This window comes from Cetorhinus maximus, chromosome 16, assembly GCF_964194155.1.
Source record: "Cetorhinus maximus chromosome 16, sCetMax3.hap1.1, whole genome shotgun sequence".
Taxonomy (NCBI): Eukaryota; Metazoa; Chordata; class Chondrichthyes; order Lamniformes; family Cetorhinidae; genus Cetorhinus; species Cetorhinus maximus.
Window position 1 is genome coordinate 6,125,330 of NC_135894.1, and position 15,780 is coordinate 6,141,109.

Genomic DNA, 15,780 nt, shown 5'->3' on the forward strand with positions numbered 1-15,780 from the left:
TACAACACTTACCACATACAGATACAGCAGCATTGTGGTTGTGTTACTGAATTAACAAACTAGTAGCCTGGACTCATACTCCAGAGACCTGAACTTAGATCTCACTGTGACAGTTTGTGAATTTGATCTAAGGTAATTAGATAATATTGAATTGTCATCAAAAGCCATCTGGGTGGCTCATGTCCTTTAGGGAAGGAAACCTGCTGTCCTTACTCATCCTGACCTGTATATGACTCCAGACACCCAGCAACATGGCTGACTCTTCACTGCCCTCTGAAATGGTCTAGATCAACATGCAACACAGCTATAAAAAGGTGTAATAAGAGCACCCAGCATTGGATTCAGTCACAGATCAGTCGACCATGCAAAGTCCCCACTAACATTGAAGGACTTGTAACAAATGTGACTAATAAAACAACAGCCTGACATAAGAATAATCCTGTCAATATGACCATCAAACAACATCCCAAACTCTTCTGCTACTATTCCTGGGTATACCCTTTCCCACTAGATGGATCCACCAGAGATGGCAGCCTAGGGGTATACAGTAACCAGGGAGAGTCCTCAATATAGACTCAGAACCCCAGGAAATCTCTTGGCATGGGGCCAAAGATAGACAACAAAACCACCTGCTGATTATTGCCCTCCTTCAGTTGATGAATATGGACTCCTCCAGGTTAATTAGAAAGAGCAGGGGCAGATAATTCACTATAGGTGGGGACTTAATTTCTCCCATCAAGAATGGCTCGGTAGCACCACTAATGACAGTGCTTTCTGAGTCCTGAAAGACATATCTGCCAGACTGGGCTTGCAGCAGTTGGCCAGAGAACCAACAGGAGGTGAAACCTTATTTGTCCTCACCCATCTACCTATTGCAGATGCATCTGTCTATGACACGACAGGAGTGACCACCGCACAGTCCTCGTAGGAAATGAAGTACTGTCTTCAAATTGAAGACACCTCTCATTGTGTTTGCGATAGTATCACCGTGCTAAATGTGATGGATACACAATAGATCTACTGTCTCTAAACTCACTATCCACAAAGCGCTGTGGGCCATCAGCTGCAGAATTGTGGTAAGGTATATCCATCACATCACTCCACCATTTCAGTCAAACCAGGGGCTCAACCCTGGTTCAATTAATGTGTAGCAGAGCATTGCCGGATCAGCATCAGGGGTATATAAACATGAGATGCCAACCTGATGAGGCCACAACACATCACCATAACATATATACTTCACATCTGTCTTCACAAAAGAGAATGAGGATGAAGGTATCGAACTCGGGGATAGAGACTGCAAGGTTCTTGAGCAACTTGATATCGGGAGTGACAAGGTATTGGAGGTGTTGGCAGTCTTAAGAGTGGACAAATCTCCAGGTCCGGATGATGTGTGTCCCAGACTGCTGAGGGAGGCAAGGGAGGAGATCGTAGGGGCTCTGACTCAAATTTTTAATTCCTCTCTGGCCACGGGGGAGGTTCCAGAGGACTGCAGAACAGCTAATATGGTTCTGCTATTTAAGAAGTGTTATAGAGAGAAGCCAGGGAACTACAGGCCAGTGAGCCTCACGTCAGTGGTAGGGAAACTATTGGAGAAAATTCTGAAGGAGAGAACCTATCTCCACTTGGAGAGGCAAAGTTTGATCAGGGATAATCAGCATGGCTTTGTCAGGGGGAGGTCATGCCTAACAAATTTAATTTAATTTTTTGATGAGGTGACCAGGTGTGTAGATGAGGGTAGTGTAGTTGATGTAGTTTATATGGATTTCAGCAAAGCCTTTGACAAGGTCCCGCATGGGAGACTTATAAAGAAGGCAAATGCACATGGGAGACAGGGTAATTTGACGAGGTGGATTCAAAATTGACTTAGTTGTAGGAGACAGAGTGTGATGACAGAAGGATGTTTTAGTGACTGGAAGCCTGTGTCCCGTGGTGTACCACAGGGATCTGTGCTGGGTCCCCTATTATTCATCATTTATAAAAATGACATAGATGACAATGTGGGTAGGACTAGTAAGTTTGCGGATGATACAAAGATTGGCCGGGTTGTTAACAGTGAGGTTGAGTGTCTTGGGCTTCAGGAAGATATAGACGGGATGGTCAAAACCACAGATAAGTGGCAGATGGAATTTAACCCTGTAAAGTGTGAGGTGATATACTTTGGAAGGAGTAATTTGACAAGGAAGTATTCAATGAACGGCATGACACTAGGAAGTTCTGAGGAACAAAGGGACCTTGGCATGTGTGTCCATAGATCTCTGAAAGAGGATGGGCATGTTAGTGGGGTGGTGATAAAGGCATATGGGACACTGGCCTTTATCAATCAAGGCATAGATTACAAAAGTAGGGAGGTCCTGTTGGAGTTGTATAGAACCTTGGTGAGGCCACAACTGGAGCACTATGTGCAGTTCTGGTCGCCACATTATAGGAAGGATGTGATTGCACTGGAGGGGGTGCAGAGGAGATTCACCAGGATGTTGCCTGGGATGAAAAATTTAAGTTATGAAGAGAGGTTGGATATACTTGGGTGGTTTTCCTTGGAGCAGAGAAGACCTGAGGGGTGACCTGATTGAGGTGTACAAGATTATGAGGGGCATGGACAGAATAGATAGGGAGCAACTGTTCCCCTTAGTTGAAGGGTCAGTTACGAGGTGACATAAGTTCAAGGTGAGGGGCAGGAGGTTTAAGGGGATGTGAGGAAAAACGTTTTTCCCCAGAGGGTGGTGAAGGTCTGGAATGCGCTGCCTGGGAGGGTGGTGGAGGTGGGTTGCCTCACATCCTTTAAAATGTACCTGGATGAACACTTGGCACATCATAAATTCAAAGTTATGGGCTGGTAAATGGGATTAGGTAGGTAGGGCAGGTGTTTCTCACGTTTCGATGTAGACTCGATGGGCCGAAGGGCCTCTTCGGCACTCTGTGATCCTGTGATATTCAGAAGCAAGTGATCCCACAACCAACAGTGCATATAGCTTTGCATTCCTGCCAGACCAGTAATATTGTGGTGAACAGCTAAACAACTAACTGGAGGAGAAGATTCCACAAACATTCACATAATCAATGATGCGGAGCCCAGCACGAGTGCAAAAGATAAAACTGAAGCTTTTGCAACTATCTTCAGTCCGAAGTGTTTAGTGGATGATTCATCCACTAGGTTCTGGTTCCCATCAGCACTGAAACAAGTCTTCAGCCAATTTAAATCCCTCCACATGATGTAAAGGAGCAACCGAGCTCACTGGATACAAGGTCCCCAACAATATCCCGGCTGTAATGCTGGAGATTAGTACTCCAGGACTAGCCGCAATTCTAGTCAAGTTGTCTCAGTGCAACACTGGCATCTCCCTGATAATATGGAAAATTGCACGGGAATATCCTATCCATGAAAAGCAGGACAAATCTGAGCCAGCAATTGCAATTACATCAGCCTACTCTCAGTCATCAGCAAAACAATGGAAGGTATCATCGACAGTGCTTTGAACTGGCCCTTGCTCAGCAATAACCTTGTCACTAATACTCAGTTTGGGTTCTGCCAGGACCACTCTGTTCCAGACCTAATCGCAGCTTTGGCTCAAAGATGGCCAAAAGAATTCCAGAGGAAAGGTGATGGTGCTTTCCCTTCACATCCAGGCAGCATTTGAGCTAATGTGGCATCATGGTGTCCTCACAAATTGAAGTCAATGGGAAACAGCAATCATATTACTTCTCAATCTCTTTTTCCAGTGAGGACGCGCCCAGTTTACACAATAGATCCTCGCCCAACACCACCATCCTCTCAATCGTTCTAGTTGTTCTCTTCAGTAGCTCTCATAACCTTGTTGTACTGAGGCATTCAGGACTATACACAGTATTCTAAGTATGGTCACACCAATGTTTTTAGCAAGTTGCAAATTACCTCACACTTTTGGCTCAATATTGCCCTCTTAATACAGCCCAACACCTAATTTGATTTCCATGCTGCCACTGAGAATTGTTCCCATATTAGATAACGGAATCACCAAATCTTACAGAATAGAAATGGGAAAATGGATCGAACTGCAAATATTGTGAATCTGACACAATGATATGAAACTGAAAACACCCAGCAGATCCATCATTATCTGTAAAAGGATAGGGGAATGATTCAGGTTTATCTCTATAAATAAAAGGAAAGAGTTTGATGAGGCTGGGAAAAGGAGAGAACAGGGAGGGTATAGTGGGAAAGCCTTCAACATCCCCTTCTCTAGGGTCATTAAGAATGAGTGACAAATGCTGACTTAGCCAGTGATGCCCACACCTCGTCAAAGAATATTTTAAAACTCCTTTCCCTGTTTCTCGCTCTGACATTCACCCCTCATGGGTGAACATCAGGTAATTGAGTTCATTCACTGTGTAATTTCCTGCCTCTATACTCTTGGTGTGGAACGTAACTCCCTTTTCCGACTGTTAGACATTGGAAAAATTAACCGCATTGTCTGCTTTCCCAGCCACAAACTCCATCTACTCACCACTTGATTGGATTTCTCCCCCTGGTCAATGACTAAAGCTTAGCCAGGCTATCTGGGATTTCAGTGTCCAGCTTCAAGCTGAACTCAATTTGCTGCAAACTTGCCAGCACAAAAATGTCCTACTTCTCTCCACATAACACTGCAAGTCTCTCCCCCTATCTCAACACTTCTCCTCAACCTTCATCCATGGATTTGGAACAGTTGAGTGTGGAGGTAACCAAGGTAACCTTGCAATCTCTGGAATGTTAAACTACTCAGATTCTGCTGTCTTTACCCTGAACCACTCCAGGTTCCAGATATCACTTGTGTGCTCACAAACCTATCATATCTCCCAGTACTCAGATGCCTTCAACTTAAAATTCCCATTCTTCTGTTTAAATAACTTAATGACCTTGACCCTTTCGTTCTTTGTAAGCTGCTCGAGTCCTGAAACCTCCCATTGGAATTCTCCATTGCTCTGACTCTGGCCTTATGAGCAGCCTCTCCTTCACACCATCACAGTGTTCAGTTATCTTGGGTCCCACTCACTCTCAAAACCTATCCACTTCCCACTCCTTACCAAGTTTTCATATTTGTAGCAAATTTGCAGAAATATCAAGCTTCTGAACTTTCAGTTACTGAGGGGGAAATTGATCGGATTGATTGGATTTTTCACCATTAATATTGGTCGATTCTCCTGACAGATAAATCAACAGTACTGGTTTGGTTCAGTCAATGGTGATTTCTCTGCCAGTTTTCATTTTAAGATTCCCATTCTTCTGTGAAAATAACTTAATGACCAGAATTGTCTCTTCCCCTCCACCAGAGATCTGATTTGCTACTATTTTCTTGCTGAGTAAATGAGAAACTGTAGCAGTAAGAAGTCAGTGTGAGGAAACAAGTGGATCATATTGTCAATCAATAATTTGACAAAGAAAACTCATCACACTGATCACATTAAAATACTGCAGATTGTCAATGATTCCTCACTCCCCACAAAATGTATTTCAGACTTCTGGCTTAGTTTATTCACTTGTATTTGCTATTAATGCCTGAAATGAGATGAAGATGATTTTTAGTGAATGTTCATTATGTATTAGTTCTCAGCCCAGTGACTGTTTATTGGACTCAAAACAATTGGAAATGCCATCACTGAGCAGATCATTTCCTTCTCATTCTCAGTGTTTATCTTTCACTCTGATCCTCAATATATTCATTATTATTCTTTGCAGAAAGTCACCGAGCTCACGGAGAAGAGAAACCGGGCGGAGAGTTCCAAGCTTCTCCTAAGTCTGGTGATGGAGAAAGGCTCTCGGGCCCGAAGGGTGATGTGGGAATCCTTTGTGAAAGTGCATCATGGGGTCCCAAAGTTGGATAAAATAATAAAAGAAATACAGGAACTTGGTACGGTAAAATCACACAGTGAATTCAATTTCAGATTCAAACATTGCAGATTTTGCTATAACATTACACAGATCTGATTTCATGACAGTTAATTGCTTTAAACAGGTTCTGATCCATTTGATTACATGAACATTGGAAGAGGCTTATCTGAAGTGCCCAGTCACCTGAAAGGTAAGAGATGAAATGGACATTTAAAACCATTTCACTTTTTTTAATTCATTCACGGGATGTGGGCTTCGCTGGCAGGGCCAGCATTTATTGCCCATCCCTAGTTGCCCTTGAGATGGTGGTGGTGACCTGCCTTCTTGAGCCACTGCAGTCCATGTGGTGTAAGTACGCCCACAGTGCTGTTTGAAGGGAATTCCAGGATTTTGACCCAGCGACAGTGAAGGTATGGCGATATATTTCCAAGTCAGGATGGTGAGCGACTTGGAGGGCAACCTCCAGGTGGTGGTGTTCCCATCTATCTGTTGCCTTGGTCCTCATAGGTGGTAGTGGTCGTGGGTTTGGAAGATGCTGTCTAAGGAGACTTGGTGAGTTTCTGCAGTGCACCTTGTACATGGCACACACTGCTGCTACTGTGCGTCAGTGGTGGAGGGAGTGAATGTTTGTGGATGTTGTGCCAATCAAGCAGACTGCTTTGTCCTGGACAGTGTCCATCTTCTTGACTGTTGTGGGAGCTGCACTCATCCAGGCAAGTGGGGAGTATTCCATCACACTCCTGACTTGTGCCTTGCAGATGGTGGACAGCTTTGGGGAGTCAGGAGGTGAGTTACTTATTGCACGATTCTTAGCCTCTGACCTGCTCTTGTAGCCACAGTATTTTTGTGGCTAGTCCAGTTCAGTTCCTGGTCAATGGTAACCCCCGAGGATGTTGGTAGTGGGGGGATTGAATGATGGTAACACCATTGAACATCAAGGGGCGATGGTTGGATTCTCTCCAGTAGGAGCTGGGGATTTCCTGACACTTGTGTGGCGTGAATGTTACTTGCTACTTGTTAGCCATGCCCTCCTGCACACTTCATTGAACCCCTGGCTTGATGGTATTTGTAGAGTGGGGGATACGCTGGGCCATGAGGTTACAGATTGTGTTTGAGTACAATTCTGCTCGTATTCTTCTCTGACCTCCTCAGTTCATCGAATCCAATTCAGGAAATCGCGTTGTCCAGTTGTTAGCTATAAGCCAGTTACTTTCTACATGATGCGATCTCTGTCCAAGTCATGAACTGGTCCAGCTCACTCTTCAGTGTCAGCACCCACCATAGCGACTGGAAACTCATTCCAAAGGTTCTCAGTTCTCCGGGAAGAGAAAAGAAACACTGAACATGCTGTTTATTCCTACACTTACATAGTTTAATCTAGTCCTCCCAAATTTGATAAACTAGCATCATCTATCAATAGGGACTCTATCCAGGCATTCATGTATTTACAAGGCCTCTGTAAATTAGCGTAAATCTTTGCTGCTTGAAATTAAACAAATTAAAATCCTTGAGCCTGTCTGAGTAGCTGAGCTTCTCTAAGCTGGGAATCATTCCTGCAGCTCTCCATTGGAACTTTACCAATGACACTATATTATCTAACACGAAGGGGTAACCAAAACTGTGCACACTATTGAGATGTGGTCTGACCAGGAACCTGTACAGGCAATGTGATAGCCCTTGTTTAACACTGATTGGTTCCATCAATATAAACTCAATACTTTGTTAGCTTTAACTACAGTTTTTCTGCACTGATCATGAACTTTCAGTGATCTGTACACAGTAGCACCAAGATCTTTTTTATCTCACCCTGTCTCAGTATTGTTCCCTGCAAGTGATGCTTGTATTCAATATTGGCCCAGTCAATATGTATGAGGTACAGTTATCTGAATGGAACACTGTTTGCCAATGTGTGTCCACAGTTGTAGCACATCTAAACGTTTTATTGGATTTGATCACCCTCTACTATCTTAATCTTCAAATCGATGTTTTTGTCATCTGAAAACGTATATATTGTACTCCTAACACCCTACTACTTGTGCTTCTGATTCATATTTTCACCCTGGTCCAGATCATGAATACAGATTGTCAAAGTCATGGGTGTAGGACCAACCCTCGGGAGAGATCACTTGTCACATATCTTCCAATTAAATTTGAGGTTCGGGATTGAAGAGATTTCCTAAACCAGAGCTTCAAATTTCAACTCACACTCCATCAAATGAAGTAACCTAGTGTGAGGATGCATATCGAAGGCTTTCTGAAAGTCTAGAGTGACAATGTCCACCAGATTTCTCTCATGCCCTATCCTAGTGACTTCCTCAATAAACTCCTCCAAATTTGTTGGACACAAGCTATTTTTTTTGAAGTTGTGTTGTGATTTCTAATGGCCTCTTCCCTTTCCCAGTGATCATAAAGAACATTCCTTATTATCCCTTCCACTATTTGTCCCTTTTTAAATGGTATGGATAATGTTAATGAAATTTGAAACATTACATTTTTATGATTTCACGGAACAGGATGAGAGGTCAGAAAGTCTTTGATGCGAAATGAGAATATCTACAGATATTCACACAACAGAACATTAATGTGGAGAAATGTGAGCAAAAGGGAATATTCAGGGTGACTGGGAATCTACTGACCCATTTCCTCATGGCGGTGAAAGAGAGCACATTATTCTACTCAAAGAATAATCCTACAATTCACGGGTTGTGTTTGAACCCAATGTAATAATTACAATAAATATATTTTCAATTTCCCAAAACTACATTGTGGGAAACTAGAAGCAAAACTAATTATTTGTAAACAGTTCAAATGAACTGTGAATGTTACTGCGGTAATGTTACATGGAGTGAAGTAGGTAGTTGTTCTATTTCAGGTTCTGATCAGTAAGATGACAGGACTGTTATAAAAACACAATCAATGTATGCATGTGTAAAACTCCTGAAAATGTGTTAGCGATTTCTGAAACGCAGGACAACAGGAAAAGGATTATTCTTTTTGAGTTCTCTGTCCGAAGGCAGGTCCGACTCACAGCTAAACCATGGTAGGGCAAGGAGGCAGGTCCAAGATCTACCCCAGCTGGAATGGAATCGAACCCCATGCTGTTGGCACCAACCTGATCCACACTGGCCGCCCAGAAAACTGAGCCAATCGGCCCTAATATCTCAGATAACCTGACCACAGCCTGATAGAATACCAGAAGGAATCTTGCTCTCCAAGTGCACAGTGATATCAAAGATAACTTGCTGAAGGCAGGTTACAATAATAGTGGGACTCCTGAACAATTACACTCACTCCCTCTCCCACTCCTATCCAATGTCCTATTTACCATTGCTGCTGAAGTTTGGCTTCGCTGAGGATTTCATAAACTGATTGACAAGAACATCTACCAACCTATAACCAGGGCCTTTGTGGATTTGTAATGAGGTGTCCAGAGTAAAGGCAGGTCAGAAAGTGTTAACCATCAGAGAGAAAATATCATCTTTATAAAATCTCCATGTTCAGTAAATATTAGAACCAAGTGACGACTTTAAATTTTTCTTGGTCATTGCTCACTTTCAAGCGAGGTTTCCAATAATTGAGCTTTAATTCCAGCAGAAACTTTGATTGAAACCGTAAAATGAATCAATCTATTCAGCAAAATGATATTGAGAAGCCTTTTATGTTATTACAACTAACATTACTGTCTACTTTAATTGAAGGTGTTGAACAGAAACACAATGAGATCCTCCGGGTACAAACTGAAACATTGAGAGTGAACACTATCCTAATAAAGGAGAAGGTTAAGATTTTCCAGCTGATTGATCGATACGCTGAGCTAACGATCATTTCTAATGTTCGAGATCGGACACTTGTAGAACATGAACTGTTGGCAAGAGGCTGGGACCATGAAGAGTGGAGAAAGAAAGATCTCCGGAGAGAACTGGAAAAAATCCGAACTGATCAATTGTTCCAGAGCAGTTTTTCCCTGAGAAAATCCAAATCTGGGAGTTCAGCAGCAGTGAGTGGAGTCCCAGGGATCGGAAAAACAACAATGGTACAAAAGATGGTTTATAACTGGGCCACTGGGAAAATATACCCAGACTTTCAATTTGTTTTCAGTTTTAAACTCCGGGATTTGAACACCATTAACTGCAGAATAAACCTGAGGAATCTGATACTGTTTTTCTATCCTTACTTTGGGAATGTTCTGGGAGAGTTCTGGAAGAACCTAGAGGGATTGCTGCTTATATTCGATGGTTTGGATCAATTCAAGGACAGGATTGATTTTGCTGACAATCGGAGAAATACAGAACCTCAGTTCATGTGCACAGATCCTGAATGCAGGTGTAAAGTGTCCGTCATGGTGTGCAGTTTAATACAGCACAAGCTGCTCCCAGGATGTTCAGTGCTAGTGACCAGCCGCCCCACTGCATTGCATTTATTGGAAAAGGCTGAGATCAGTGTCTGGGCTGAAATCCTGGGATTTGTTGGTGATGAACAGAAGGAATATTTCAACAAGTTTTTTGAAGATCAGGCAGTGGCAGCAGCTGTTTACAAACACGTGGAGGAGAACGAGATCCTGTACACCATGTGCTACAACCCTTCCTACTGCTGGATCCTCGGTCTGTCACTGGGCCCCTTCTTTACACAAAGAGAAAGGAAACAGCAGCAAGTACCCAAGACCATCACCCAACTATATTCCTACTATATTTACAACATTCTGAAAAACCATGGCCGAGAGATTGAAAGCCCCCGTGATGTGTTCCTGAAGCTTGGTGAGATGGCCTTCACAGGAGTCTCTGAGAAGAAGATTGTGTTTAGAAATGGAGATTTGATCAAGTACAATCTGCAACCTTCCCAGTTCCTGTCTGGGTTCCTGATGGAACTTTTGGAGAGAGATGATTCTGTCCAGAGTGTGGTTTACACGTTCCCACACCTCACCATCCAAGAGTTTGTAGCTGCACTCGCACAATTCCTGACTCCCGATCCCAAGGACATCCAGAAACTCCTCAGTGAAGCGTACAGTGGGGAAGATGGGAGATTTGAGATATTTCCCCGTTTTGTTGCTGGTCTCTCCTCCCCACAGTCAGCTCGGCCCCTGGAGGAGTTTCTGAGTCCATTTCTTCATCAAACAACCTGTCGAGTGATTGACTGGGTGAAGGAGAAGGTTCACGGTCAGCTTCAAAATGGAGGGACTAAAATTGTTAAAAGGAACCTCCTGAACACGTTCCACTACCTGTTTGAGTCTCAGAATAAAGCACTGGCTCAGGCCACGGTGGGATCTGTTGGAACACTTGCATTTAGTGGATTGCGACTGACCCCGATTGACTGTGTGGTCCTGTCTCATGTCCTTGGACTCTGTGATACAATAAAACACCTCAATCTACAGAGGTGCTACATTCAGTGTGAAGGACTCCAGCGGCTGGAAAACATTCTGTACAAATATCAGAGTTTGAGGTAATTGCTTGTTTGGTCCTGGAGCTCGTATTTTGATTATTGAAGTAAAATTTAATATCTTATAAATGAAAAAATAAATAAATTCCAGTTCAAGAAAAAAGAGGCAGAGTCAGAAAAAACTTTACAAAAAAAGATGTGTGAAATTCCAAATTAGAAAATAAGAATAATACTTTTGAGAACAAATTGTTGGGATACTTAATGGTGAATCAAATAGTTTAAGCGTGGGATTTTGTTGATAAGAAATAGGGCTAATTATATACAAAGGGAAAATAATATAGATAGTCTAAGGATAATAAACACCAGTGGAGATAAAAATAACTTAAATAATAATAATTATAAACCACATCAACTGTAAGCTGTACTCATCACAAGGAAAATAAGTCCTATATATCATCATAATTAATCAAATTGTTTCTGGCGGGAGGGTGAAATATCTTAAATTTAGATAATTACGAAAAAAGACCTTTCAAATTCAAATTATTTAAATTTACTCCCAATTCTGTTCATTTAATGAGGAAAACTGCTGCTGACCTAAAAGTTCGAATTCCCCCATTGCACGTTCATACCCAGAAGGCAGACAAACATGCTGGACAACTGGGAGGAATTTTCAGGAATCTGTACCATTGACTGGCTCTTACACAGAGTGGAAAGTCTCTGGTAGAACTGACAGTTGGACAGTTACAACAGGATTTTCTGATAATCCACCCCATATCTGTGAAACTGCTGCAAGCAGGGAACTCCCGGAAATTCCCGGAAATATCATAAAAGCTGCACCTGCAGTAAATGTTGTTGTTATTTAATGGGGAATAACGTGGGAAACACCCCTCCCATATCAACTACGGGAACAGGGACTTGTCAACTTTGTAACAGGACAGAAAAAACTTTCCTTGTTGCTTAAAATCCAGCGCATAGATTTTACAGCAGCAGTTAGCACACTTTGACAATATCCAGTAATAGCTGGAAATCAAGATGTGGAAGGGAGAGAGGAACCTGGTGAAATTAGAATCACTAAGGAAGCAGTGCTGAGTGAACTGATGGAGCTGCAGACTGACAAGTCTCTGCGTCCTGATGGGCTTCATCTTAGGGTCTTTAAAGAGGTGACTAATGAGGTATCGGATGCGCTGGTGTTAATTTTCCAATATTCGCTAGATTCTGGAAAGGTTCCATCAGATTGGAAAGTAGCAAATATAACCCCTCTATTCAAGAAGGGAGGGAGGCAGAAAGCAGGAAACTATAAGCCAGTTAGCTTGACGTCTGAAGTGGGGAAAGTGTTAGAGTCGATCATTAAAGGGGTTATAGCTGGGCATCTAGAGAAACTCATTGTAATCGGGAAGAGAAAACATGGTTTTGTGAAAGGGCAATCATGTATAACCAATTTAATGAAGTTCTTTGAAGGAGTGACATGTGTAGTGGATAGAGGGAAGCCTGTAGACATACTGTGCTTGGATTTCCAGAGGCATTTGTTAAAGTGCCACATCAAAGGTTATTGCATAAAATCGATGGGATTAGGAAAACTCCGGAAATTTCTCTGAACTATAGCAATAGTCTCACCTGCGGTAAAGGTAGAGCCTGTTTAATGCTAAATAAAGTGGGGGACAGCCCTTTCCTGTCAACGAGGAGAACAGGGACACTTCAACTTTGTTAAGGGGAGAGAATAAAATTTCCTTGTTGTATAAAATCCAGGGGGATGGATTTTAAAGCAACAGTTAGCAGAGTTTCACAATATAATCACTCCGAGGTGTTATACAGAGTAATGTCATGCACAGAGTTATGAAGGACATGGAATCATTGCTTTAATTCTTGGAAAATTGGACCGTTCTTATAAAAGCCCCAGAATTAACGAAGAACAGAAATGAGACAAGTTTCCTCAAACTTGGCGGGCCAGTCACTGAGCTTCAGGAGAGTAATTCTGATCATCAGGGATTGAGGCCAAACAGGGGGACATTTAGATGCTGCACACAGACAACTCTCTGTCTAATAAACATTGAGAGGGGTGAAAGTGGTATTCACCAGTAGTTAAATTAGTGATAGTGAATTGTTCACCAGTTTACACTGCTCACTGTTTCCTTTTCCCTTCAATTGAAAGGAAAATCGGGTGAGCTGTAGTATGGGCGGGTGATCCAGTATCACCCATCATACACTATCAACAAAAGATCAAATTACCCCCAATAGATTTAATTTGCAGTAACAGTAAAATTTCTGCATTGATTTCTGATGTTGCTTCCATGTTTCCTGTGATATTGGGAAAAACAATTGAATCTGAATTGAGTTTTAATTCAATGTAATTACATTTCGGGTCTCCCCGAAGGAGGGAAACAGAGGCAGCGGAGGGAGGAGGCGAAATTGCCAAGAATACTGGCACCGGCAGTGTGTCAATTTCAAGATGCTGATGCTCGTTTCATCATGAATCACCAAGAGTAGGCGGGTTGGGACAGGAATCTCAAGTAAGACAGTTGAGAACTTTGTTCAGCAGATAATAAGGTTTGAGATTTAAAGTTCTAAAGGGGTGGACAGTTTACCTGTTCATCTGAAGGAAAGTGGGCACAGAGTGGGAGCCACACGTGGCTGCCACAGCCCGATAAGAAGGTCAGTGGGGTAGGCACTTAGTAAAGAGGTGGCTTGGTGCTGTAGAGGTGGCAGGGAGAGTGGAAACTCAGGATTTGAATGGGGTTGGCACTCCCAGCAGTGTGGAGGGAAACTCAGGATTTGAATGTGGTTGACACTCCCAGCAGTGTGGAGGGAAAGTCAGGATTTGAATGGGCTTGACACTCCCAGCAGTTTGGAGGGAAACTCAGGATTTGAATGGGGTTGGCACTCCCAGCAGTGCGGAGGGAAACTCAGGATTTGAATGGGGTTGGCACTCCCAGCAGTGTGGGGGAAAAAGAGGGAGAAATGCTGCCAAGAACAATTGAGAGGCCACCTTCCAAGAAGGAAGGCTCCAGCTGTCAGATGATGGATGAGGGGCAACACCCTCTGCAGGGAGGGCAGAACCCCAGGCATCAGAAAGGCACGGGAGAGGAAAGTGGGGCAGGAAGGTAACAGAGGCCAAACATTCAATACTGGAACTGTTGCTGAAGACGGAGCTATCAAGGCCCAGTGATGGTGGATATTGTGACCCTTCAGGCAGTGCCCACATACATCTGTGTCCTCAATGCTGAATACCTCGCAGCGCTGGTCACAGTTATTGTGGCATTGAACTCCATCACTTCTGGCTCCTTCCAAGGATCGGGTGTGGACCTTAGAGACATGTCACATGTGGCTGCTCACCAGGCCATCTCACAGGTCATGGATTCACTTTTAGCCAGAGCTGGACAGCGCTTTCATTTAATAACAGGGAGGCCTTGCAGGGACACAGGGATTCCCCCAGGGGCAGGGTATCACTGATTGTACCCATTGGCCATCAAGGCACCCAGTGACTGGCCAGGGAGATGCATACAGGAAGGGCTCCCACTCCCTGGTGTGCCTGGACCAGTCGGGTGGTGACCTCCAATCCCCTCTTGCAAGTGTCTCTGTCAGTGTGGGAATCTGCTGCATTCTCCATAACATGGCTCTCCAGAGAGGAGTGGACCTTGAGGAGAATGAGGCACTGGGATGACACAGCTCATCGAGGGAACAGCAGGCTGTGAGAGAGGAGGTGAAGGGAGAGGACGCTGAACAAAGTGGAGCCCCTGCTGCATGATGAGGTGGCTTCCTCCTGCCCCCCTCGGGGAAGAGGAACTCGCCCCCGCCCCCTCCCTCATGGCCTCCAGTTTGGCAGCGATAAAGTGAGGGGATTCCCTGCCCTGGGTACCAAGCCTCGGGCTTCCCTGTGACATCTCACCTCCCTCTGGTGCTGTGGGAGGCTTTGGTACAAACTCCTGATCTCTCCCTCAGGACAACCAGCAGCCTCAGTGATGGCTGCCAAGTGAACAGGAAATCTGTCTCCATGACAAATAATGATGTCCCCATTTAAAAATCATAACTTTAATCACTTTCCCACCGGTTCTGGGTTTTGGACCCAAAATAATCCTGTTCCTTGCCTCCATTGTGAAAATTCAGCCTGTTTTAATGTGTTTCTCATTCTCTGTTTAGACTAAGTCATAATAATCTGGGAGATTCAGAATTGAAACTACTGTCTGCGGTCCTGAGGAATCCAGGCTGTAAAATTCAGGAACTGGAGTAAGTACCAGACTGTGTGAGTTTGTGTTTATAATAACCGGATGTCTGACACTGTATTTTATTTTTGGTTTCAGGATTTTGGTTATTAATAGCACTATGTACGTTATTATGAGTATCAGTAACAGGATTAATATTAATCAGTGGGGTGAAAATGGACATGGAAATGGCAGGGATGTAAAACAGGTAAAATCACATTTTCTGGTGTCTATAGGAACACCTGATATTGAGGACTATTGAAGTAGACCCATATCGCAGATGGCCGATGCAGTGCTGACTATTCTGCAGCTCCATTCATGTCCAATTTCACCCCTACCTGTATTTTGTCCAGATTTCCACTG

At 43.4% G+C, this 15,780-nt stretch overlaps 2 protein-coding genes across 2 annotated transcripts in view; both read left to right on the top strand.

The window, feature by feature from the left end:
- The window catches only part of LOC144692027 (scavenger receptor cysteine-rich domain-containing protein DMBT1-like), a 646,815-nt gene that overhangs the window by 471,792 nt on the left and 159,243 nt on the right, over nt 1–15,780 (top strand). The window lies entirely within an intron of this gene.
- Nucleotides 1–15,780, top strand: part of LOC144691319 (NACHT, LRR and PYD domains-containing protein 3-like) — a 48,128-nt gene that overhangs the window by 11,306 nt on the left and 21,042 nt on the right. Inside the window, 4 exon segments of the mRNA XM_078559321.1 lie at nt 5,696–5,867; nt 5,973–6,038; nt 9,547–11,284; nt 15,356–15,442. Of these exon segments, the coding sequence (XP_078415447.1) occupies nt 5,696–5,867; nt 5,973–6,038; nt 9,547–11,284; nt 15,356–15,442 (2,063 nt within the window).